Raw genomic sequence first — 26,194 nt, 5'->3', positions numbered from 1 at the left:
AAAGAAACAAACCAAAACCCATTTTGCCCATCACACAGACAAGGAATACAAACTAACCACAGTTAAGCTTTGCCACAGAAATTACCAAGAAATGGAGACTTTAGGGACTGAGGTTAAGGTCAGAGTGCCATGAATCTAGTAACTGCTCCACCCAGCCAGCCCATCTACAATTTATCCAATATACCAGACTAAAGTAATTTAACAAATGTATTATTGAAAAGTTCCATCATGCATCAGTTCTTACTGAAGGGCAGAAAAGCACATACCGACATACTTTGAGATTTTACAAGCTATTTTAGAACAGGAAATAAGGCATACCTTCCATAGGAGACCTTCATATCGTCTCAGAGGTTTGTTGATAACCTGCATAAAAATTAAAGCTCATGTAGGAATAGCTCCAACTAGACAGCCTCGGAATTTGAAGTGGATATAAAAGCTCCTACCTTTCCGGTTTTACCTCCCAGTATCAGTTTCATTTCGGCACCTTGGGCTAGATCACAGGGTGTCTGATCTGTTTAGTAATCAAGATGGGGCATGAGAATTTGATGCAAACAAACCTAGATGTACTTAACTTAAAAACAATCTGACACTCTGTTTACCCATTAAAGTTTGGTCCCACAAGCATCTACATTTACTAGGAACTGGGGAATATAAACTCCTCAGAGGCAGAAGACTAGAAAGGCTCTGAACTTTTGTGCACTGAACTGTCCTTCAGAGTTCTACTTGCCACAGAGAGGCTTCTGCTTTTACTTAAGATTTTTATAGCTGAAGAGCTAAAAATTAACAGTTCAGAACACTCACAAATATCAAGACAGAGACGTTTTTAATCAGATGACAAGTACACAGTTTGCATAACATCCGAGTAAAGTTCTCCTGGATTTGCTCCCATTAGAAGCCACCTTCTGAAGAGTCACTTTGTCTGGAGCACCTCTTCAAACTTACCACTCCTTCTGTTACCTGTGTTCAGTGTTTAGCATCAAGAAAACAAGTGTCAGACACATTTCACGGTTATGACATACAGCAGGTAAATTTTCTAGGAATGGGTAAGTTTGGAAAATAACAGCATATATGCTAAGTATTTTGCTACAGTTCTTAAGTCTCTTGCAATCTGGTCAGTGTTGGGCTTCTTTTATTTGTGATACAAAGCTTTTAAAGCACTGTAAGATTTTCCCTGAACGCTGAGTGATAAGTAACATAGCTTATTAGATGCTGTTGAATTTGTCTCCTCTTAACACTTTATGTACTTTCATTTGGTACTTACCATTTTTGTTTCTTATTTTAGGATCTGCTCCATTTTTTAGAAGTTTCAATGCACAGTGCTTATGGGCACGATATGCTGCACAATGCAATGGTGTGTTCCCCATCTGATCTGTACAGTTGATATCAGGTGGTTTGGGTTTGTTCAACTGGGAAAAAAAAAAGTTTTGCTTACTTATTATTTTTTTCTCCCCAGGTGCCATGTTCATTCTTTTGAAAGTTAGCTTTTCCTAACTACGATGCTTCAATGCAGATCTGGCAACAAAGAGGGCATGTAGCAAGTATTATGAGAAGGACAAGGACTACAGCAATTAAGCAAGATGTTTGGCTAGAGTAAGGAACTTCTCAGTTTTTTGTTTGCTATAATCCCTTCTGCTGCACAACATGAAACATTTATCCTGGTCAGCTGCACAGTGCCAGAGAGAGTTGCCCAGCAATATGAATGACTGAACTACAATGCTAGAATGGTCCTGTATGATTCTACTGTCAAAATTTACCGTTTCCTCTAGAAGACTCCCAGGCACAGTCTAAAAGTCAGCACAGGCCAGTGCTAAATCCTGTGTTGTCACCCTGTTTCAGACAGTAAGAACTTCATACAGAAGGGTGGCAGGCTTGCCAGTCTCAGTGACAGAGCTATCATACACCATTTGGAAGCTCCTAGTACAGGCAGTCTGTTACACAAACAGTTCCACTGCACTCTGAAGTCTAACTATTGCGGAAATTAAGGTTAGAGCAACTATGTAACAGAGGAAACCCAAGTTCTACCTGGACATAATATGAATGTTTTGAGAAGCTGTCCTCAAAGAGAAGGGTCATTAAGCATGACACTACTAAGTGCCCTAAAATACAACACTTCTACTCAGATATATGGCTACTGGATGTGTACAAGGGGGTTGGACGCTATGATCCTTAAAGGTCCCTTTCAATATAAACCATTCCAAGCCAAATGGGACTACCTTAATAGAAAGGCTATGCTACTGTTAAGCAGTGACAAGCAGTGCATGACAACTTTAGAGAAACTCGATTTAAGCCTTCTGCATTAGCTATATGCTATCTTAAGAGAAATTACTCATAACAACAGAACACCCATTGGAGCAATTCAACGTAGCATCAACAGTAACCACCTTAAAAGTGCTTCAGTAATAGTCAAATAAAGGATAAACTCCTGCAGCTGTTATTTACAGTTCAACTGAAAAGAGAACACAAGTCAAGAACAGACAGCTTGGGGGAGTATAATATCATTAATACTGAGGTCAAATACTTCCTGAGGATTCCTAGGTTTTAGCTCTTTCCAACCAGTTGTTTTACATCTGCCTTATCTCTGCCTCCTGACTTCTTGCCTCCAGACCTTTTAAGCGGCATGCCTGTGCTTTCAGCAGCTTACACCATATTGTAAGTATTTTGAAGGAAGTTTTGTGCATTGACTCAGTGACATAAAAAGCTCTCCAGTCATTTCAGCAAACGTACAGTATGTTTTTGAGAACTCTTAGGAAGAACACACTAGTTTTGGTTCAAGTAGACTAAAAAGCTTGGGTTAAGGTTCAACTACTGAAGGTCTAGCTTTTAATAGCAAAACACAAAACACACTGGGATCTTGTAAGAATCTTGACAGAAGAGACACACAAAAGCCAACGCTATCATTTGACTTAAAGAAACTTCAATAGAATGAGCAGTTGTAAAGTTAAAGTGCATGCTGGAAAAGGAGGGAAAAAATTAGATCTGAAGCGCAATTAGAAAGCTTAGAGGAACTGCACCGTTAAATTATCTCTTCCAGACAACTGTGTTACAATATGCAGTACAGTTTTTTGGTAAAAATAATCAAGATAAAGGAGAATTAACAATACAAGGGTATCTTTCAAGTAAGTGGCACACTGTTCCAAAAGCAGGGCAGTAGAGACTAAATTCTGGTGTGTTAGGTCTCAATAAAAGCAGATGTAAGCAGCCAATGTTTCACGAGTATAACAGTCTGCTAATAAAAGATACACTAGGAGCAGAAAGGCCTGAAAATCAGTAGGTAAGTATGAGGAATTCTCAAGACAAAGGGCAGCTCAAAGAGCTACACCAGCTCTCCACAGAGGTATTAACCTAAGGGTAGGAAAGTCATGAAGGTTTACACCACAGAGCTGTAAGTGGAAAAAGTTCTTTGGACTTCCTCAAGAATCAGCGGAAGTATTAAAATTGTAATTCAACAGTCACAGGTCCAAGCACTCACTGAAGGATTCCAAGAAACACCTGTTATGACTTAAGAACTGCCTCAGGGTCAAGAATGTGATAAGTACTTTGAAAAGTTTTAGAGGTCAACATATATCTGTCCTCACAAATACAGATCTCAATGATACAAAATATTTTAAAAAATCACTTAGAAACTAAAACATTCACAGGAACAGTTACATGTGCATGCATGGTTACATGGTACATGAGAAAAAGCACAGTTCTTTAATGACAGACTTCTATGAGGAGTCACCTTTTTCTTATTTTTTCTGCATCAGTTTAATGCTTAGTCAGCAGGCATGCAACAGATGTTACAAGTTATTACAATCAAGAACAGATCCTTATGCCAATGTATTAATTGCAATTAATACAATCATACCAGTGAATTAACACACTATTTTTCTACATCTTATGTACTGTGTACAGCTCTGGTTCTCTCTCCATTTCAAAGAGGACAGTACAAAATGTACAAATAAGAATTACAAGGATGACCAAAGATTTAAAAATTTTCCATGCAAGGAGGAGTTAGAAAGACAAGGGTTCTTCAGACTAGGAGAGACAAATTTAGAGAATGGAAATAACAAATTTTGAATAAGTGTTCACTCTGTCTTCTAGACAGAAAAGAATTTCAAATTTCTCAAAATACAAATCTCTAATTTGTGAATTTTCCAGTAGAAGCAAGCAGAAGTATTCAGACTGATTTGATGTCTTAAAAGGTATTATTACAGGTGCTAACCAGGTAGAAAGTATTCCACACTGCATGTCTTACTTCCAAGGAAACTCTTCAGGACTCACAAAAGCCTGAGTTCAAGCACTGAGACCCTGCTTCAAAACCCATCTGGATATGGTCCTAGGTCATCTGCTCTAGCTGATTCTGCTCTGCAAACAGGAATTGGCACCCTCCAGCCTCAATTCTTCTTTGATTTGCTTCTCCAATAACCTTTCCACTCCACGGTATTGTTCAGTTTGAATTACTATGAGTGTGCACATGTGCACATAACAGCTTTCAATTCCTGCTCAGCCTGAAATTGTGTTATGCACTGAATTTGATGTCGTCCATTAAAATGGATGTTGACTGTCCATTAGAAACTACAGAGACTTCAGCTGCAATGGGTGCTAACAACAAAAGCTTACTTTCAAGATTTAAAATAGGCCATACTATAGTGAAAACCTAGGCACCCACGACATTAAAGTATCCACAAAAACATAACCAGCTTACACCAGTAGATCTAGAACTGCTATTTACAACTAACTGAGGAGTATTTAGAAACATGAGAGAAGCTAAAAAACATTGTTTTTCAGTCTCCAACAGGAAGGCTGGAAAACCCTTGAAGGTTTGGCACTTTACCAATATACCACAGTCCACAGCAGTAATATTCTGAAGTCACAGCCCTTTGGAATGCAAGGCCTAATGTCTTATGTTGTTACATTAGCATTATGGCTTGAACAACTTCACACAAAGTATTACAAGTACTTGAATTCTTACCAAGGCAGTCAGCTTCCCCATTTCCCCCTCTCTTGCTGCTCCTAAGAGTTCTTCTTCCAGTTTCCTTTCTTGTGTCCTTTCCACTGCTATTTAAAAAAAACCCCAAGTTTAAGGTCAGTTTCAATGAAGTAGCACATAAAGTACAGCATTCAAGAAACTGTATCAAAACAAGCGTTTCCAGTATTATCTGAGATGGGTATAAATGAAATATTTATTCAGAAAAGTCTACGTCAGAGCAAAAATATGTTCAATACATGTAATATTTGACAAGATATGTAAAAGTGTATACACACGCACATATATATGGTTGGTTTTTTTTTTAGACACAACCCAACCTCACTCCCTTTAAAAAGCAAAAATAGGGGAACTATGCAACATCCCATCAGATCTTCCCTGTGTTCTTTTCAATTTCTCTTCTCTTCCTATCATCCTACAGAAATTTCATTCTTCTCTAACAATTCAGCAGATAAGCAACATAAAGGACTTTTATCTGTAACTTGCATGCAGAATCAGAAGAGAGTTCACTTTTCATATACACAGTCTGTGCTATTGGACACAGAGCTTCAGCAGTATTTAGGGGTATCACATAATAATACCAGGAAGCAACACAGTTCTTGAAATCTCCAAAAATCTAAGCAGTGGGCATATGTAAGTATTTGGACACAATCTCACTCATTTTCAATACCTGTAAGGCAACAGAGCAAATGTGGGGAAGGGTTTTTACTTTTTTCTCCTTTTGACACAACCTGTAAGATTGCAATAGCAAGTCCTAAACTTGATCCAAAAATGGGCCACCTTTGAAAACTGTTCAGAATTTTGCTTTTTAATGATTTTGTTGACACAAAGTCACTTACTATTCTTGAGTTTTTTCTCTGCCAGTGAGCTAAGGCTTTGACTGCCATGTACCATTCAGAGCTGTACCAAGTATTACCCCCAAGAAGGCTGAAATTGTTACTTGAATAATGCTATTGGCATTCAGGATACCTAACTCTCCAAGTCACTTGCAGACATATTGTGAAAAAAAAAAACTTCCAACTGTCAGTACTGCAGAGAGGAACAAAAACCTATGACTTTTTTCTTTCTAATAACCAAATTTAAAGCGAAAATTCAATTGAGCTTCAGTAACTTGCAGAAGAAAATCAGCTTTTAGAATATACAAGTGTTGAAACAAATGAGGTTATGACCTATTAAAGTTACCTTCCAACATAGTCCTTATGTCTTTATCATGAGTAACTTCTTTTGCAGTCTCTCCACTCCCATTAACAATAGAAGTATCAGCATTGTGCTGCAAGAGTAACATCACCACCTCCTGGAAAACAATTTGAAAAACACTGCTTATCTATGTCTGTTACAGCAAGGCCACAATCAGGCTTTCCAGCTACTGACATCCTGTAAAACGAGCTGTGTAACGGCTTCTCACCATGGCTGACTTACAAAAACAGGAAGGGATGTTTTAGAGATTGAAGAGTGGGACTAAGAGGATTGCAACCTTCTCTCTCACATCAGTCAGGCTGAAAGAACTAACAAGAGATTAGTTACAGCTGAACAGGCCCACTCTGATTCAAAAGCTGGTGTACCTGGTGTGAATGCTGAATTTAACAGATAAAAATAGTACAGTTGGCTCTTTTGATTAGAGACTTTAAGTAATCACTCCTTCAGAAGGGTGAAGAGGTTATCCATTGAGGCAGTACTGGTTTGGGAATGATGGCGGCACGTGGGGGAAAAATCAAACTAGTCTTACATTATAGGCCTATAAAAAGCTCTTTAGTTCTAGTTTTCTATAAAGAAACAGCACTTCCAGACATCCAATGGACCAGTGTGTCCTAATTTACAGTTTTTAGCCCTCCATGTAAATTTCTTTTGTAAATATTGTTTCTCCTAACTAACTGCATCTCTACTCCTTTTCCTGTGTCAACCATACCAGGCACAAACACAAATTAATATGTTGTACTTTAGCAGCTGATGAGAGATCTTCACCCTGGCTTCCACACGGTAATTAGCACCTGCAGCTAGAGGTAGCGTTATGCTTCAGCAGTTTCTCTGACACACAGCAGAAGCAGAACAGAAGCAACATCAGTTAGTTACAGAGCTGATAGCAGGTTTTTTTCCACTGTAGCACTCAACTGTGTATCTTTCTCTGCCCGCAAAATCTTTGCCAACAAAAAGCTAAAAAAATATGACAAAGAATACGAAGGAAATCCATGGACCAGTATTCTCCCATCTTCAAGAAAAGATATTTGTACCATGTTTTTGTTTTGGACAGTTATACTAGCTACGCAATGTGCCTAGTCATTTGAACACGCTGTACCAAAACAGGTAAATAATCTTTAGACACTGTACAAACATGTTTTTGAAGTGATCTTATTGCTAGTACTTCTTTAATAATTCCAAAATTGAGGCTTACAAAAAGGCAACATATTTTACCTTACGTCCTGTGAAAGCTGCACGATGGAGTGGAGTGTCCCCCATGTCATTCAGCACATTCACAGCTGCACCAGCCTAAACAGCAAGACCAAAAGATACCGAATGTCCTTCCAACAAGAACTACACAGTTATTCCCTCTGACTGAGAGGAAGGGGAAGACAGTACAAATCATATCAGAACTGTAACACAGCCATCCTGGAAACAAAGATACATTACATATACAAGCTTCATAACCAACATTCTATAAACTGTTTCAAAAAGGAAAAGCCTCCTGCATTTTTTCCAGGTATCCCTCTCACTTTTAAGAATGTGGTATATGGAACATAAGATTAACACCCGGGGCAGGGGGGGGTGTTGGTTTGGTTTACATTTATTGGGGGTGGCTGGGGAGTGGGGTTGTGTATTTGGGGGTGGGTGGGTTGGTGGTTGAGGGTAGGCATTGGGGGAAAAAAAAACAACTTAATGAAAGAACTGCAGTAGTACTGTATAACAAGCATACATATATTATTACATATGTACACACAGTAGCACCAGCCTCCTGGTGCTCCTGATTTAGCAAGTGGTGTTGTTCTCTCTAGGCACCTATTGCTATTCCTTCACTTAGAGTGAAAACTTCCATTTCAGCATTAAGATGGTACCATCTGAAACTTAACCTTTCTTCTCCTTTTTCTCTTCTGCAATCTTTGTCTTGAATCTCCTTTCCTTGTCTTATGCAATTTCTCCAACCTGTACCTTTTATCTGACAGGACGACTGATAGCTGCACTGCACAGACACTGTTCCAGGAAACCAATAAATCCTATCCTTCTTTCTTTCAAGATCTCTTCTACACTGCTTTACTTAACCTCTCAAAGGGTCAGAAAAAGGGCAGGACATATTTAACTATCACATATGTTTACATCACATAATTTAGCCAGGTCACTGCTGCCTGCCTAAAGTTAAATAATGAACCTGACCAGTTCCAGAGCTCTGTTTCTGATAATACCTCACTCACTCTTTGAGCACAAAAATCTAGGCACAAGTACACAGACACAACCTGTATATGCTGGGCTTCCAGAGGCGCACAGCCTGCTTTATTATTCAACTTACTCTTCAAATAATACTCTATCATGAGCCAAAGTTACATACTCTTCCAACTCTGGAAGTGCTGATAAATGCATTAAGTGACAAAACTTTACCTTTTGCTTTAAGTAGCCCTCTTGGATTGAGAACAGCATTATCTACTAAGCAAACATGTAGGCTAGAGAAGAACTTCTCAAAGAAACTCAACTTTATTTCCTGCTTTAGAGTCATGATAATGGCTGGTGGCCTTTATTCTGAATGAAATTCAAGGTTAGATTAGCTACCTATGTGTTCGAGGCTGTTTAGCATGTTCCTTCCATCTGCAGCAAAATCTTTCAAACACGAATAGGGTATAATACAGTTAGGGTTGAAGCTACTCTGAGAGCTGAGGGTAAAAAAAAATAAACTCAGAAACAACTGCAAATGCAGTGCAAACATGGCTATGAAAATACAAACAGGTCAGCTTTGACAACAGATGTTCACCATTTCAAAGTTCATTATTTCAAATACATTAGAAAGAAATCATGAGTCAAACTATGTTAGCTCGTGCCTGGAAAGAAACACATACCGGTTACTTTGCACAGAATTCTGGACATACTTCTATGCACAACATAAAGGTAGATAATGCAGATCATTTTGCATTTGAAACACTGAACTGTCTTGTACAACTCAGTAAACGAAACTGCCTAAATTATATACTTTATGTACTACAGTAAGCAAGATCAGGCCCTTGAAGCATTTGCATTATTGACAAAAGCTAAGACTTTCATGAGTGCATGCCTATACACATTTTTAATTCCTACATTTGGGTGGTTACCTAGACAAACACACATACCCCATGAGAAAGTCAGATAAGTACTGATAATTGTAAACACTGTTCAGATTAACAACTGTACACTACTGTACAGACTTCCAGTGTCACTATTTTGGGTCCTTGTAAACTAGGCTGATCTTAATACTGCAACTATTCCATTCCTTAGTTTTAACAATCAGTTATTTCCATGTTACATGCAGATAAACTGTAGGAGTGGCTCTGCCTCTCTACAAAGCCACCTTTCTTCTATCACAAAAACCTGAATAAATACCGTTTCTAGCATAACAAAGAATTTTCTGCCTTACCCACACAGGCAAGTAGAAACATACCTTCAGCAAATCCTCTACCACAACAGCATGTCCAAAATAGCAAGCAAGATGAAGAGGTGTCCAACCCATATTAGATTTACTTCTACCTAAAAGACAAAATAAGTAAATTAAATTTTGTCACACAATACAAAAAAATCTTGTCATGTACTTAGATGATCATTCTTCACAGTAACAGAGGCAAGGAGGCTAGAAACATCAATACTACTCACGTCATCAAAATTACTAAATCAGGATGCAGTTTGAGAATGTTAAGATTCAAACCTACAAAATATTCCTGAAAGGAGAAAGTCATGTAGTCTGATGGTAAATAAAACTTTTGTTTTCATGTAATACTTTGTTCAACAGTAGCAAGAAGCTTCAATTACTTTCATTAACTATGAAAACAGTACATGCAAGTACACATTTTTCTCTTGTTTAATCAAAAACCTGTTTGGTTTACCTGACTCTTTTCTACATACAAATGAGAGGTAGGACAACCCATCTTCCAAATAAAGAATTTTTTAAAAAAAAACAAAAACCCGGGTGGGACAACTTAATGTTAAGACATTTTTTGTTGTCTTGTGCTCATTTCATTTTCAATAAAGATAGCCTTTCTAAGCATCATGATTTGAAATCTTTGTGCGCTGTAGAACTCATGTACCACCTACAGCTCTAAGCCTTTGCAGGAATGATAAGCGCAGGCACAGAAGTGACCATGCAAAGAAAACTATGATTTATGATTCAAAAAGCAATTAACATGCTCTGTAAGACTGGCTGTATGAATGAAATTCAAGAACTGTCCTACAGTTGCTTCTTTAAAAGCAAGACACTAAAGCATTAGAGATTACTAAATTAATAATGCACAATACAATTGAATATTAGAATTGGAATGTATTAATCTAAGTTGACGTGCTTTGTTTTCACTAAGCAACAGACCTACAGCATTGTAAGCACCACCTAAAAGCTATCACTTTGTATTTGGAAGAAAAATGAAAACAAGGCATTTGAAATTGTTTTGAAATTACTGCCACAATTAAGTTTTCCCCTTTCATGTATCCCCAAGCATTGATACTTGGAACACGCACAATATAAGTTTGCCCTGAGGAGACAAGCCACTAGCATAAGGAAAGAGAGAACTGCTGAGTGTCTTGCAAGTTCATCACTCTTTCTGCTCTCATATTACAAATTAACATTAGAATGTGGTTCACAGCTGAAATATTTCTTGTAATTGTTTCCAGCTAACATTTTTGCCCTTTATTTTTGTTACTTTTTTGTTACATTTTGCCTATTTCTTTTGTTACTTGATTCTCTTTTCAACATCTTCTGTTGTTCCAACCCCAGATCTAATGTTTTTCCCTCATCCCAGTCTGGCCTACAACAGAGTTCCCGCCCTATGCGACTGATGGGTTAAAGTACCTGAGAAGATAAATATTTTGTGGATCACCAACTCTGGGGCTGCTTATGCTGGATAACATACCAAATGGACGTCATTCAACCTTCAGTCTAGTAAGGAAGAAGGTTCTTTCAAAGAACACAGGATAGGTCCAAGTTTCACTGGATTCATCCAATTAGCCCAAGACATCATGAGTTACAGCACTGACAAGACAATACTGCTGCCAAGGAATTCAGTCACAGAAAAAAATCAGGATCCCATCCAGATTTTTAGTTCTTACTGGATAAAGTGCCAAAGGCCCTTGTTGTGCATGCACTCTGAATGTTTGCATTTCTGATGTTAGCTGACCAGTTACTTCTCGAGCTCTTGAGGTGTTTGTTACTTCTCTTCAAGTAACCACAAGTGTTTGCGCTTTTTTATTATTATTTTAAACCAGGACATCATTACACAGGGGAGAATGCAAGGACAAGAATGTAGAACACACAAAAAAATTTCCCCTACCCCTCCAAACCAGTTCTTTGCTTTGATGCCAGTTAACTTCAAGTCTCAAGCATTACTGTTTTTTTTCCAGAGAACAGAGACAAGCTAGGCAGTTATTTCCTGGTTGTGTTCTACTAGGCTACTGTGCAGTCATTCAAATGGATATTTTGCCATAACACTATTGACCATTGATCTTATTTTACAGTTTTCTCACTTTGCAGAGTCCTAGATATTCTATTTTCTGGTATTTAAGGAGAATGAGCCAACATAAACAGCCTTAGAAAACATAATTGTTTTGGATGAAACCTGGGTTTAGTGCTGTTTTAATGTGAATACCTTCTTTTGAAATCATTGAACTGAGAAAACTGGAAATGGAAGTTCACTTCACGTGGCTGGATTCTCATCAAGCAAGTCTTGCTTATCTGCAGCTAGAATCCAGTCACAACAGTGCAAGTACAGGAAGCTTGGATTTATTTTCTCCTCCTTTGCTTTGGCTGAAATCTAGATGTTTGGGATCACTGTTGTCAGACTTCATACTTGTAAACCTAGAGCACAGTCTCAGATATAAGCTCACCCATGGAAAGACAAGATAGGTTTCACAAGATGTTGAAGGTAGGCTTTGACACCCAGGCACATCAATGTGTCGGACTTACACACTCCCAAGGCACACTCTGGGGGAAGTTTACACTACCTCCAGTACAGCCTCCCACCTGCTCCAAAAGTACTTTATTCCAAGCCAAGTGTCACTGCCACATCAGATGCAAGTCCTGAAGGAACTGCTGCAGCATTGAAGACATTCCCCATACCCTGACTTTCTAGGGACATCTACTTATCCAGAAGGTAATGACAGAAGGACAAGAGGCTGTAAGGAAGAGAAGAAAGATTGAGGGTTGCAAAAAGTTGCAGTCTACAGCCTGTATTTTAGTTAATCATCATGTGGTTATGCAATTACTATCTGGTAGTGCCTAACAGATCAGGTTTTGTAGCAAGACGTAGTGCTTTTACTAGTGAGGAGGCAGAATGGCAGGGGTAGTTACGCTGCAGATTGAGGCCGTTTGGCTTGAAATTGTCTTAAGTCTATTTCCAATGGAGTACTCTACAGGAGCAGAGTGATTGAAACAGTCTCTGAAGAGTGACTGTGGAATAATAGAGTTTTAACTCTGAAGTTTCATACAACCACAACAGTTCCCAAGAGAACACTTCAGCTACGCTTTGCATCCTCTAACATTTAGAGGAATCAGAACTTGGAATTTATACATAGCGAAGTCTCTGCTGTTCATATTCACAATTATTTTGTTTAACCTGAACTACCACCAGCACGTTCCCTCTAGCTTCCTACACCTCCCACTAGCAAGCATGTATTAGCTGCCTGGCCATGTACTGCTAAACTGGAAGAACAGCTAAGCACCATGTTTCCTTTAGTCAGCTAAGTCTCTACTATGCTGCAGACTTTCACAATACTAAGACTTGAGTTTGAGCATAAACGCTGAGCAGAGACCAGTTTGCTTGACATAATACAGGACTGAAGATTATGCTTTCTTCGCTTCATTTTATGTTTAAGAACACATATGAGAAGCTCTGAAATCTCTTCTAAGCACAAGACATTTCAGCAACTTGTTTGTGGGTGTTGCATATATCTTTAGGTGCTTTCATTCCAATTGTTTGGGTACTACATATGCTGTCATGAAAATTTGCAAAGAATATACTTGTGAGGGTGGAGGACTTCAGCACCATCAAGCTCTGTCTAGTTCCCTTTTAAATTGTGAACTAGCGCAGTAAAGATGAAGTGGCAAGGGTTTGGGATTTACGACTTGTTTTGCTGAGGTGAGTACATTATCTATTGGGAAAACACAGACGTGGCTGAGTAAAACAAAAGGATGAGTAAACTGATGATTAAGAACAAGACTTGGGGAAGGGATAGAGCTTGTTTAAAGAGCAGTGAAGCCTGTTATCTAGGGCAAGGTGTTCCCTCTGTCATGGCTGAGAAGAAGCCTAGTTGCTCTCTCCCTTCTCCTTTTTGCAGTGCTACTTAACAGTTAAATGCTGAACAAAAATACCGACCTGTACAGAAAGACTGGGATGCACATCCACTTTTTTTGAAGCAACCAGAAACACACTCATGTAAATAAAGAGAAATATAAAGCTACTAAAAGAATAAAGAAATAGGGCAGTCTGCAATTGCTAGCAAGCTTGCAAATGCAGCCCCAGTTTGAAGTTTTAATGCTCAGCAAGTTGCTTAGCTATAACTACTGTAGCTATGCACATGCAAAACTTCAGTGTTGGCCAAATACTTAGATAACTAGCAGTTTTGCTTTCTTTTCCCAGGTAACCTAGTATACTGCTAATGCTAAAAAGCATATATTTGTCTCAACCATTCCTGCAAATGGCAAGAGATGTAGCTGCTCCTACTACATGATAATGAAACATGGCCTAAAAAAAATAAAATAAAAATCAGAGCTAGCAGAGCACAAATAAATGACCTAATCTTCTCTGCAGCCCTGATGGAAGCTCTTTACCTCCCCTGAACCATGCCCTCGCATTTGTTTAGTATTACAAGCTCTGAAATTGGCATAAGCATGAATACAAGCAAAAAGAGGTACTGATTCTTTGTCTTTCTGACACTTCGGGCCTCTGTGAATTACTCTGAGGTCTTCTAAATTACAATTATCTGTACTCCACTTTTATGAACTCTCCCCTATGCAAGTATGGCCTTTATTCACAGGGTAAAAGCAGCTAAGTGTTTTTTATTACTCTACTGAGCACTCCAAAGAAAGCAAGATTATACTATCAGCAACAGTTTCACTGCATGTGGCTTTAACAGTGAAATTACGAACATTTGAGGAGGGCTACTAACCTTTACAGTTGATATCAAAGTTTATTTCTCCTTTGACCATGGTATCCAACAGCTGTTTAACTTCTTCAGCATTTCCATTTCTAGCATCATGGAGAAGCTGCTGTTCTGCTTCAGTACTCATCTCTAATAAAGATACGAAAGAACGAATTCTGCAATCTCTTATGCTGCTATAAATTACGGCTTAACATTACGTCACTTTTATCTGTTGTTTAATACTAACACTGGCATGAGAAAGCTAATTATTTCCTCTGTGGAACACAAGTAATGTGCAAGCTCTTTTCAACAATCCAGCACTTCATCATGCCACTAAGACGCATTAAAATTCCTTATACAAAGCAGTTAAATAACAAAATATCCATGCTTTCTTGTTTCTCAGTTTTCTAGGTTCTAAATGTGGCTTGGGAGTTTGGAATGTATGCCACAAATGAGGCAAGCTTTCCTACAAGCATAACTAGTAAGCACCTACTTTTTCCTCATCAGGTTTCCACCTTTACCCCTAAAGGTTAGGTTTCCAGAGGCAAGGAGTTAAAAAAATAGTAATTATGCATGCCTATTAGCCCAAGTATTTCTTCAGAATTAATTGAGACTTATTTTGGCTGCCAGCCCCAGGGAACAGAATCTGTTTTCACATGGATGAATTTGCATGGAGGTCCCAGATACCCATCAGTGACTGTTACTATCAGTGCTGAACTCAGATACCTGTTCCCCTGCTCCTGCCTTGACTTAAAGGGGAGTCAAGACAAACAACTTTGTAGATTTGACCTTATCTTTAAGAAACACAATAGTATAATATAAAGAAGTAACAACTGTAAAACATCACTAGGTAATGCTCATCTTACCATTGCTCTTGAACTAAAAAAAAAAAATAAAAATCAGTATTTACATCTGTCAAGAAGGGAGAAAACAAATCCTGTTACCATAGCTATTTTTACAGCTCTTTATTGGACAGGGAGCCTTAGATCTTTGGGCAAGTGACACTGCTACTTACCGTGTCTCTTGCAGAATACAATTATTAGGCGATATCTTAACCAATCTTTTTCCACACTGACAGAATCACAATCTGAAGTTGTTTTGCTGCTTTTTAAATGTTATTACAACAACTAGATCCAGACGCAACACAGCTCACCACAGGCAAAAAAAAAAATTAATGTCCTATTTAAATACACTGCTTCTTGACACCTCTTAAAAGCAATTTTAAAAGCAGCCTCAAAAGATTGTGCTGCAATACACAATTTATTGCTGCTAAAAGCAACAGTAAAAGAAGAGGTTGTCCAAATTTAGTGTCTCCAGTTTAGCGTCTTCCCATGACACACTAGGTCTACCAGATCGTGCAGAATCTAGGCTACTAGTCAGATTGTTGCAGAGATCATTACTGGCCTCCCATAGTTAGCTCTCCTATACCAGCAGAAGTTTGATTGGTCTCACAAACTGTTTACACCCTGCTGCATTGGTCAGGCAGCTTGACCACACCACACACACTCATAGCTGAAACATGCAGGGAGCCCTTTGACTACTGCAAGATGAAAAGCCACTCAGCAAGAAAAGAGACAGTGAGAACACTGGGTAAGCAACAAAAAGCCTGTAACAGTGACAGATCTTGTAACATTCAAGACAGAGACAGAATCTAGAACAGGACAGACTGCCAAAGAGCTAACAATAGAAAAGAGTTTTCCCCTAGCTTTCGCTCAATCAGCAAAGGGAAAGAGCAAATCTGTTTTCCAAGAATTTGACAGGGAGACTAAGCAAGCCCTTTCTATCATGTTTCAGAAGAATAGACTGGATCAGTCCTTGCAATCTATCACAGACGTGGGATACAAATGCCTTCTCCAGCAGTGGTTATAGACAATATTCCTGCTTGTGCCAACTTTTCAGTTTTACTACCAAAAAAACCCCCGAACAACAAACCACCAGTACTAGTCCTCCTTCTAGTAATCCTTCAAGCCCTGAAGCTACCTTCTACTTTAACAGGAGTCTATCCACTTGTCCAAGGCAACACAGCACAGTTTGTTGTTACTGGGGCAGACCAAAATCACGTATGTTAATATATTATCAGTCTGTAATACTTTCTCTGAGGCTGAGTGATATTGTTTCAGGGGCAGACAGAGAATGCAAGCACTGAGAATCATACAGCTAAGAGGATAGTTAGAGCTCATTTTGCTGGTCTGCCCATCAGCAATGGGGGTGGGGTGTGTATGGGAGCAAAACTCATCTTTTGTTTTCACCCCCTCCCACACACTATTTCTTTAGCAATCTCTCAAATGTCTCAGATGAAGCATGCTCCTATCATTACCCTGTATCATTTGTCAACATCCCACATACACAGCAGGTATGAATAGCAATGCACTTTCAACATATTAAGAACCTGCAGTTTCCATCTGATATTGATGAGAAGGAAAAAAAGGCTGCTTGGGAAGGGAACCAAGAAGCTGATCCAAATGCACAACTCTTGTATGCAGCAAGCGCAGCTACACACATAAGCAGAATCTTAAATAGCTTAAAATACACAGAAAGCTGAATCACTGTGTAAAACTATTTGCATGATTTTTCTCCCCCCAAATAGCCATCAGGTTAAAACCACCAATTTGTTTACACTCTTGCAACAAATATTAGCAGTAGAGTGATATGCATAGTAACATGGCTAAGGAAGGTCTGTCCGCCTCACTGGTTTAGTCTCAAAGACTTTGCTGTTTAGGCCAACCTTCCCATTTCAAATACACTTTGTAAGCTTGAAGCATGCAATGATGCGGAAGAATGGCTGGCTATTACTCAGTTAGAAGGATCACTCACATGAAAACGTTCCTACAATCCATGCTGGAAAGTGAAACTGCATGCAGTAACTCATCAGACAAGTGATACAGAACCTGAAGTTTTTGCTAACAAGCTAAATAGAGTGTCTAAATGAAGCTGGCAGCAAAAGGGCTCTTAACAGGACTTAGCATAATCTTGAAAATACAGTTTCAAGCAACAGGATTTGCTCTATAATGGAGTTGAGCAACCATCAGCAGAAGTCTGAGTGGCAAGTTTAGAGTATGGAAAGAAAATGACACACAGGCACTCAAAAGCTATGTGCTTACAACTCAACTGTACTTCCCACACCCGTATTCCCCTGCAGGCAAGTTTATTTAATCACATGATGCACCACCAAAAGAGCTCCAAAATCCTCACCCACTAGTTTTGAGGTAGCGAGCCAGACCATCAGCACTGAGGGAGAAACTTAATAGTTTAGTTTGGATTTATTAGGCATAAGATACTAATAGCAGGTTAATCTATATGAATTGCGCTGCCCATATGCAAAAGCTACTAGTCACTTAAGAGAGCTGACATGTTCAGTCAGTGGTGTTGCCGCCATTACCTTACTCCTTTAATCAGCTAATATAAGTTAAACTGCCTTTCACAGTCCATCTTTACGCCTTCTGTTATTGAAAAGCTTGTATGGTAGTCTCTACAGTCACTGATATACCCTGAGAAAACACCACAAAACCAGTATTTAGTGTCTCCTATACAGCTGAGATGTGACTGCAAGGCACTTCCACTGAACTCATTAGGACTACTGGAGCAGTACTTGGCTGCTAATTGAATCTTATCCTTTAAGAAGGTATAAAAAATAGCATTGACATGCTCTGCTTTTATCTTCTTCTATGAGATCTATGCCAGAGTGATCTCATGCTATTACAGCATTTGTCTGCACGCAGAGGTTGTTTCCAACACAGAGTAGAGCTCTCAGGTTAGTAATCTGCCTGCATGCCTGCTGAAGGGAGTTTTGCAGAATGCTTAATCACAGAAGGCCACCTAACAACTGATCTACAAACTACCAACCTTACTCAACCACTAGGAGAGAGTCCAAGCCAAAAAAGGTGCTTTTCTTTCAAAGCAGTTTACAAAGACCTAAAGCACCATCCCCCACCACAGGGCAGCACAATTGATAAGACCCAATTGCTTTTGCTTTGGGTTCTTCTGCTGAGGCCTCCTGCCACGTACACATCCCAGAATAACAAGAATACACACTAAGCAGAAGGTGGCTAGTTTTCACTCTGCCGCAGCTTGACAAGTGGCAATGCCAGTATTTGATGTTAAGGTTCTGAGTCAGCAGCCACTGGTTGCATAGGAAGCTTTCTATCTGTGACAAATAGTAAGACTGGTAAAAAGCACAGCACTGGCTAGTATTTCAAGAGATCTCCTTCCAGCAATGAAGACTAGATTCCTGTAGAAAAGGGTGATACTCGCTCAGGAAGACTTCTTACACGTCCCAGCATGCACACGCTATGATGTGATGCTTTTAAAGGAGGAGGACAAAATGCACTAAAACCACACAAACAGACAGAACCTGTCTACAAACCCACACAACACACTGCACTGACAGGAGCTGTTCCAAGAAGAAAGAGTTGCAGTACTAGAAGCATGAGTGATGTTATCTAAAAGCAGTTATTTCAAACTTCCAAGTAAAGGATTCTAGAAGTTGAACTTGCTTCTGTAACAGTCTCATGGTACCTCATGTGCAAGAACCACCTTGTCTAAAAATCAAGTTACTGCCTGCTCAGTAGCAATTAACACAGATGCAACAACACAGTATCAATTCAATACCATTGCCAAGGCAATAGGTAAACTAATCCTCATTCTTAGGCATCTCCTGGCTGTTTGCTGCACATAGTTTCTAGTTCTGTTACATCAAAGACTTTCAGCCCAAGAGCTCTGAATAAGCTTACCACAGCTAGTGTGAGATCCCACCGGATCAGCAGGCAAGCACAGTGCCAAGCACCGAAGAACTTCAGCAGAGCCGCTAGAGTTCTCCACGCGCTGGAATCGGGCAGTTCGTTTCCGTACCGGTAATTAAAACACTTTTTTGAGGCGACAGGCCCGCGTGTCACGGCAACGGCACTTCTTGCCTACGGGAAAGGTGCGCTCAGACCGCCGCACCGGCCCCCGGCCGCGGCTACGGGGCTGCTGCAGGGAGAGGGAGGAAGAGGAGGAGGAGGAGGAGGAGGAGGAGGATGGGGGTGGGGGGGGAAGGCCCACCCGCGCCCCACAGCGGGCCCCCACACCGCTTCCCAAAGGCCAGGGCTCCCCCGCGCCCGGCTACCGAGGCTGCCTCCGCTTCGGCTCCTCAGCCCCGGCCTCCGGGCCGCTCCCCCGCACGGCTGGCCGCCTCACGCTGACCGGCTCCGAGCGGGAGAGGCAGCGACAGCCGCACCACACCCCCGGACACGCTCCTGGCAGCTCCGGGGCCGAGACGACGCCTGAGGCTGCCAGCGAACCGGGGTCCCGCGGGGCGGGCGGCCCGGTGGGAGCAGGCACCCCCCTCACGCACCGCCGGCCCCGCAGGCCTCTCCGGCCCGGCCGCCCTGCCGCGCCCCTCGCAGCCAGCTCCGGCCGAACTTGGCGCCCTCTCCCGCCCCGCAGGCACGAGCGGGCAGCGCCGGCCCGGGAGCAGCCCGGGGAGATGGGGCAGCCAAAGGCGTAACACGGGCAGCAACAAAACAAACGCCGCGGCGGGAGGACGCGTCACCTGCCGTTCCCCAGTCCCCGCTGCGCGCCGCGGAAGAGTTACGCGGGCTGGGCTGGGCTGACCCGCCGCCAGTCTCGCCGCGCCGCGCCTCACCGCTCCTGCCGCCGCCCGCCCCGCAGTGCCGTACGCACCGGCCCCGCACGTGACCGCCGGCGGCGCCCCGGCAGCGCGGGCCGCTCCCCCCCCGCCGCGCGGGGCGGGCGAAGCTCCGCCCCCCTCGCCACGGCCCCACCCCCCGCCTCGACCACCCCGGCAGGGCCGGGCGGCGGGGCCGTTCCCTGTGCGCGGGGCAGGTCCCGGGGGTTCGGGGGTCCCCGGAGCTGCCGCGGGTCTTGCGCCCGCCCCTTCTCTGAGAGGAGCGAGCCCACACCGGGCGCCGGCGGCCGCTCTTCCCAGGGAGGGACAGCGATGCCTGCGAGCCCGGGGCTGCCTGGCCGGCCGCTCTGCGCTCGCTTGGGTTCGCCTGGTGGGTCGCGGCGCCGGCTCCCCCCGCCCTCAGGGCGCCCCGGCCTGCGCCGCTGCGGAGGGGAGCCGCGGGGCGGAACGGAGAGGCGGCGGGAGCGCGGGCCGGCCGCCACGGGGGCGTAGCGGCCTCGGGAGAGGGCTGTGAGGGTGCGGGGACGGTGTGTCCCCAGAGGGGACAAAGGGCCTTCCCGGGAATCCCTTCAGTCTCATACACAAACGTGATGCGAGTAAAAGGGAATTGTGAATACGTTACCCTCCTGAGAACAGCGTGGCCAAGAGTAACCTAAAAAGTGAGAGGAACTGGGTACTGCTGAGGACAAAAAGCAAAGTATTCCCTTCCTTCAAGGCCCTTTGGCCCACCGCTCCTTCCCAGCTGTTTGCCCTGCCCTTATTTATTCTCTGCTACACGTTTGCTTGGAGCCAATAGCCAGCACCTTGTTTGTCTGCCTTTAGCATCTGAGAGGGGTTTCACATCCTGAAAGCTCCCACAGTGCCTCTGAAATCCTGCAGGAATTTATTAGGGAAGCTTTGTGGTGTTGAGGCACAACCAAGTCTGTCCCATATGCGGGAAGGCTGAAAAGGCAGGGCGGGAGCTTGAGGTGCTATGAGAAGCTATCTCAAAAGATGAGGATGAAACTTCTGTTCCAACAGTGGCCAAGTTTAAACCTGAGCAATTCTTGTGAAACGCTTGAGACATAAATAACGAGGCACGCTTCATTTTTCTGTATTGTCTATAACTACATATATTTTTGATGTTTTAAGAATGAATTACAGAAAGAAGAAAAGGAACGCTTCAACACCTGCAGAGATAACACAAATTTATCGTGTTTGGACTTCTGCTTTTCATTACTAAAACAAACTTCTAAACTTCAGTTAAGAGATCTAATTCCAGGGATGCTTCAGCAGTAAGTATCTGCCAGCTGAGAGGCTGCTGTGAAGGGTTGCATTGGCTTTTTTTCCTTAGGAGCAGGTCTTCAAGTTGCTGTCCTGACTTTCAGAGGACTAGCTGTTTCATTGCCACATTCATCTTCCCTTATGCTCCTGGCCACTGCTATCAGTCTGTCTAAGCTTCTTTCCCTTTATTTCTTCCTCTGGCTTCTGGCTTTGAGCAATCTTTCACAATGCATAACTGCTTTTAACAGCCTCACAATAAAATCAAGCATCCCTCCCTTTTCCTATTTTGTATTGTATTTTACATACACAAATACTATATGAAAATATTTATATTATTTCCTCATATTTATTATAATCTTTGTAATAAAATGTAAGTATCAGCATCTCCCTACTCTGCAACCTGTTGCAATGCAGCACAGAGTTTATAGCACAGAGCTTTATCCTGCAGCCAGTCAGTTACCCTGTAGCGCCCTGTTCTGCACCGGGGAGTAAGGGCAACACATTGGGAGGGATGGTGCAGGGTTTTTTCTCTGAATCTCATTAAGGAACACTTGACAACAAATGATGTAATAAAATTTCTCCTCTAAAAAGACAAAATGGAGATGACTAATACAGATAGCAAGTAAATCTTACACCCCTTCAGATTCCTGCAGCATTGGACTGACTCTGGGTGGACTTATCCCACAGCACACTGCACAGGCCCCATCCATAGAGGGAAGCTCCTCCTTGGTCATTCAAGCTTTTTAAATATTCTTACATGAAAACAGCTATTCACAAAGGATGTTCACATGAGAACTTCTTGCTGCACTTCTAGATAAAGGCAAGGTCACGCAGGTGGTGTAACCGCCTGCACCAAGTGGGAGCTGCCAGCAGGCTCCTCTGAGAAGATGCTGGTGGAGTATGTCTGTCCTGCAGCCAAGGAATTTGTGTGTCACACCATAGGCCTGATGGCAGCACAGCACAGACCTGGACTTGCTCGAGTTCACTGTACTGTGGATCACTGACTCCTGGATGTACAGTGGTCTGGTTAGGATCACTATACTCCACCTGCTTCCAGCATCTTCAGCGTGCCTGTTTTTCACCCATATTTGGCCTCCTTGCACATCCCAGAATAATAACCCAGTGTGTTTTGAAGTGTGGAAATAAAAAAAAACCACCATAGTGTTGCTGATATCAAGGGTTCTTTCTGTTTTGAGCGTACCTTTTATCCTTCTTTTTCATGTCTTTCCTGTTTCAGATAACCTGCTGAAATTAGTGATGAAGCAAGCGTGAAACACTTCCATGTTAGAGATGAATGCACTGGTAAACAGCCTCGTAGAGAATGCACTGAACTGTTCTATGATTTTCACAGTATAGTATATTTTACACCCTCTAGCATTCTGGGATGGGGCAATGGGGCAATATGACTGCTGGATTTGAAGCTGTAAGGCCATAGCGCTTCCTGAGGAGAAACTTAGTTAGGGAGGGGACTTCTGCTGGGTGTAGCACATAGTCAACTAATTGAATTCATGGCTGCAGGCAACCAAACCCTATGACTAGAAGTATTTCACCTGGAAATTTTGAAATAATGCCACTCTTCATTGCCATTACTTGAAAAAAAATAATCACGTTATTGTGGTTGATGTCATCATTAGCAACTATACAGGCCAAGATGCTGACCTTTTCTCATTTTGAAGTACCATTCGCAGCTGAGAGAAGACAAGTAGCACCTCCCTACACCCCTTTCTGCCTCTGCACAGTTCACTTAGGTTGCTGGTGATTTATCCAGGGCTGAACTAAGGAAGAACTTTTGGAAAACATTTCAGACTTGGAGACAGACAAGAATTACTGGGCATTGATGTTGTTATCCCCCATGAAACGTTACAATTTTATTTATGATACAACTCTTTATTGTGCTGACACTTTGTTTTCTTCCTCTTCAGACTAGAGCATACTGGTCAAATTTGAGATATACAACTTAGCAAGGGAGTATATACAGGGAAATGGCAATTGGAAGTAATAAATGATACATGACAGGTTGCATGTGTTTTCATGCAGTAAAATGTTTAATGACTGAGTGTTCATTAACTGACCAATGGTCATGGGACAGAAGCTCAGTATTCGTTCCTTAGTAGCTTGCATGCAGCCCTGGTGCACTTCTTGGGAAAGTTGCTCCTCAGCTCTGTCTGGAAAGCAGTGCAAGCACAGGCTCTTATCATATTTCCATACTGATTTTTCTTACTAGACTGGCAAAAGAAAGGCACAGGAGAATTAACTAATGTGCGCTGGCACTTTCAGGCATGATTCCTCTGGATCTTCTCCCTGGATTACCAAAAGCAACTTCCAGTGAGTAATGAAAGCAAATTTTCATGTTGTTCTGAACTACCGGCACTAGGAATTTTTACAGATCTGAGTCTATTGCTGATATTTATTTTATGCTTTGCAAGAAATAACCATGTAATGTGGTTAATTTGTAGATCACAGAATCATGGAATGGTTTGGGTTGGAAGGGAGCTTAAAGATCATCTAGTTCAAACCCCCCTGCCATGGGCAGGGACAACTTCCACTATACCAGGTGGCTCAAAGGCCCATCCAGCCTGGCCTTGAACACTTCCAGGGATGGAGCATCCACAGCTTCTCTGAGGAACCTGTTCCTGTGTCTCACCACCCTCACAGTAAAGAATTTCTTCATAATATCTAACCTAAAGCTACTCTTTCTCAGCTCAAAACCGCTATCCCTTGTCCTATCACTACGTGCCCCTGTAAAGAGTCCCTCTCCAGCTTTCTTGCAGGCCCCCTTTAGGCACTGGAAGGCTGCTGTAAGGTCTTCCTGGAGCCTTCTCTTCTCTAGCCTGAACAACCCCAACTCTCTCAGCCTGTCTTCATAAGAGAGGTGCTGTAACCTTCTGATCATCTTTGTGGCCCTCCTCTGGACTCACTCCATGCTGCAACAGGTCCATGTCCTTATGTTGGGGGCCCCAGAGCTGGATGCAGCACTGCAGGCAGGGTGTCATGAGAGTGGAGCAGAGGGGGAGAATCACCTCCCTTGACCTGCTGGCCACGCTTCTTTTGACGCAGCCCAGGATTCGGTTGGCTTTTGGGGCTGTGAATGCACATTGTTGGGCCGTGTCAAGCTTCTCATCCACTAACATTCCCAAGTCTTTCTCCTCAGGGCTGTTGTCATCTATTCTCTTACTAGCCTGTATTTGTGCTTCAAATTGCGTGATGGTGTGAGCCAGATTAACTAAGATTAGGAAGGCTTTTTGCTCCTCAAAGCAGCACTGAAGCAAGCTCAGGCAGTTTCTGGAGGTATCCTGTAGCAGAAAAGAAAAGAAAAAAAACCAACAACCAAACCACATACTAGAGAAGACTTCATTTTAACATGCCCTTTTTATCTGAATATAGGTATGGCAGGAGAAAATGTAAGAATTCACTGATCCTTTTCTGCCAGGAGGCTCCTAAAACCTGCTAGCAGTTACTACTTTGTAGAAAAGCTTTTGGATTTTTCTAGCTCTATAGAAGACAACTGTACACTGCTATAGCCAGCACAAAACTGAGTTGTGGCTAAAAGAAATGTTCTTAACCAAGGTATGAGTCACCTGTACATATACTTCTCCTTAGCCTTACCAGCCATGTAGTCTTAGACCAAGATTTAGGCTTGGTTAATCACTTTTTTGTTCTTGTGATTCAATCCGTTTGATTTGGTTTTAGTTCCAAAATGATAAATTAGCTGCATGTGGAGAGTTTTTAACTATGAACTTTATAGCTAATTTATGTCAGTTTAGATTGCAATCTAGCAAAACACATCACTGTGAAACTGAAACCAGCTGAAGTACTTCATGTTTAAATGTATATATGCTCCTTATTGGATGACCCAGATTGAGATTTACATTGGATGTAGAGTAGAATGGGAACATTAGAGAAAATTGTTGCCGAGTTACTATAGGAAAATGCTCTCATTGAGCTATTAATTAAGATAAAGTTACAGTATGAGCAGAGCATCAGTAGAAGAAAAACCTACTCAAAACCGAGGGCATTAATAGGTAATACATGACATGACATTGTCCTTATTTGGTCTTAATCTTCCTCTTTTTGTAAAAGAGAAGTAGCAAATTGCTACTTGAACTGTTGTATGCAAAATCAAGCAGGGTTATTGACATTTTATTCCAATGCTTTAGGTTTTCTGTATTTCTTAGTTCTTTATTTTTCACTTATTTGTGACTCAATACTGATATATCTTTCTGTGTTTACATACTGTGCCTCTATCAGAGTCAACAGTCAAAATCTCATCAACTCTAGTGAAGTTAAGATTTCATGATGTATGCCTTACATGTGATTCTTAGTCACAGATCAGAATTCTTCACTCATATCAGCTGTGGTGTTTTATTCCTAATCAACATTTAATTTGTGCTGTCAAACTCTATGCTGTCTTCCTAATATAATTTATGTAACACTTTGTTATGCAAATCTAGATTTTTCTAAGGCTCGGATCATTAAGTTTTAAAAAACCCCCAACACTGGTGGAGATAGAATAATTTGCAACAAATAAAGCCCATATGAGCTGAAGTTATATACACAGGGAGAAGGAGCCTCTTCAGCAAGTTCCTTTTTCTTTAAAGTAAGATAAAAATGTGGCTATTTACCTCCTCCCTCTGGACAGACTTGGTAGTAGAATGTAAACAGTATTCAAATAAATGAAAAAGCATTTTTTATTTTTTTTTTCCTTCAAAACTGCGGATAGCTTTTACATGCATTGCATTTAAATAATATTCTTGTTTATGCTTTCTGTGTAAATACCGCTTCCTTAACTATGTGAATATTAGCTGTATCTGGTTTAAGCTTTTTGTGCTCTAGGATTAGATTCTGGTCCCAGAAAGGCATCAGTAATTACCCAGTGTATTATCTTGCCCTGAAAAGACAGAAAAAACAATTCACATTCCCCATAGTAACTGGGACCACTTAATGACCTTGAGGGTCTTCTTTTGATTAATTGATTTGATTTGAGCTTTAAAAGTTTTCATTTGCTATCTATAGTTCACAAAGACAGGTGGGCCAAAGGTTAGATT

At 41.6% G+C, this 26,194-nt stretch overlaps 1 protein-coding gene across 3 annotated transcripts in view; it reads right to left on the bottom strand.

Moving 5' to 3' along the window:
- The window catches only part of OSBPL1A (oxysterol binding protein like 1A), a 78,422-nt gene extending 58,510 nt beyond the window's left edge, over nucleotides 1-19,912 (bottom strand). The window contains exons 1-10 of one of the 3 annotated variants that reach the window (XM_037380670.1): nucleotides 19,791-19,912; nucleotides 18,991-19,170; nucleotides 14,288-14,410; nucleotides 9,582-9,667; nucleotides 7,379-7,453; nucleotides 6,152-6,263; nucleotides 4,955-5,040; nucleotides 1,262-1,406; nucleotides 444-511; nucleotides 319-363 (exon numbers count right to left, since the gene is read on the bottom strand). In XM_037380670.1, the coding sequence (XP_037236567.1) occupies nucleotides 319-363; nucleotides 444-511; nucleotides 1,262-1,406; nucleotides 4,955-5,040; nucleotides 6,152-6,263; nucleotides 7,379-7,453; nucleotides 9,582-9,667; nucleotides 14,288-14,408 (738 nt within the window). In that variant the 5' untranslated portion in view covers nucleotides 14,409-14,410; nucleotides 18,991-19,170; nucleotides 19,791-19,912. The remainder of the gene's footprint in view (nucleotides 1-318; nucleotides 364-443; nucleotides 512-1,261; nucleotides 1,407-4,954; nucleotides 5,041-6,151; nucleotides 6,264-7,378; nucleotides 7,454-9,581; nucleotides 9,668-14,287; nucleotides 14,411-18,990; nucleotides 19,171-19,790) is intronic. The other 2 variants (XM_037380672.1, XM_037380671.1) reach the window with 2 other exon arrangements.
- Between the last annotated feature and the right edge of the window lie 6,282 nt (nucleotides 19,913-26,194).

This window comes from Falco rusticolus, chromosome 3 (assembly GCF_015220075.1).
Source record: "Falco rusticolus isolate bFalRus1 chromosome 3, bFalRus1.pri, whole genome shotgun sequence".
NCBI classification, from domain to species: Eukaryota; Metazoa; Chordata; class Aves; order Falconiformes; family Falconidae; genus Falco; species Falco rusticolus.
Note: the sequence above shows the minus strand (reverse complement) of the source record. Positions and strands in the feature narration are given on the sequence as shown.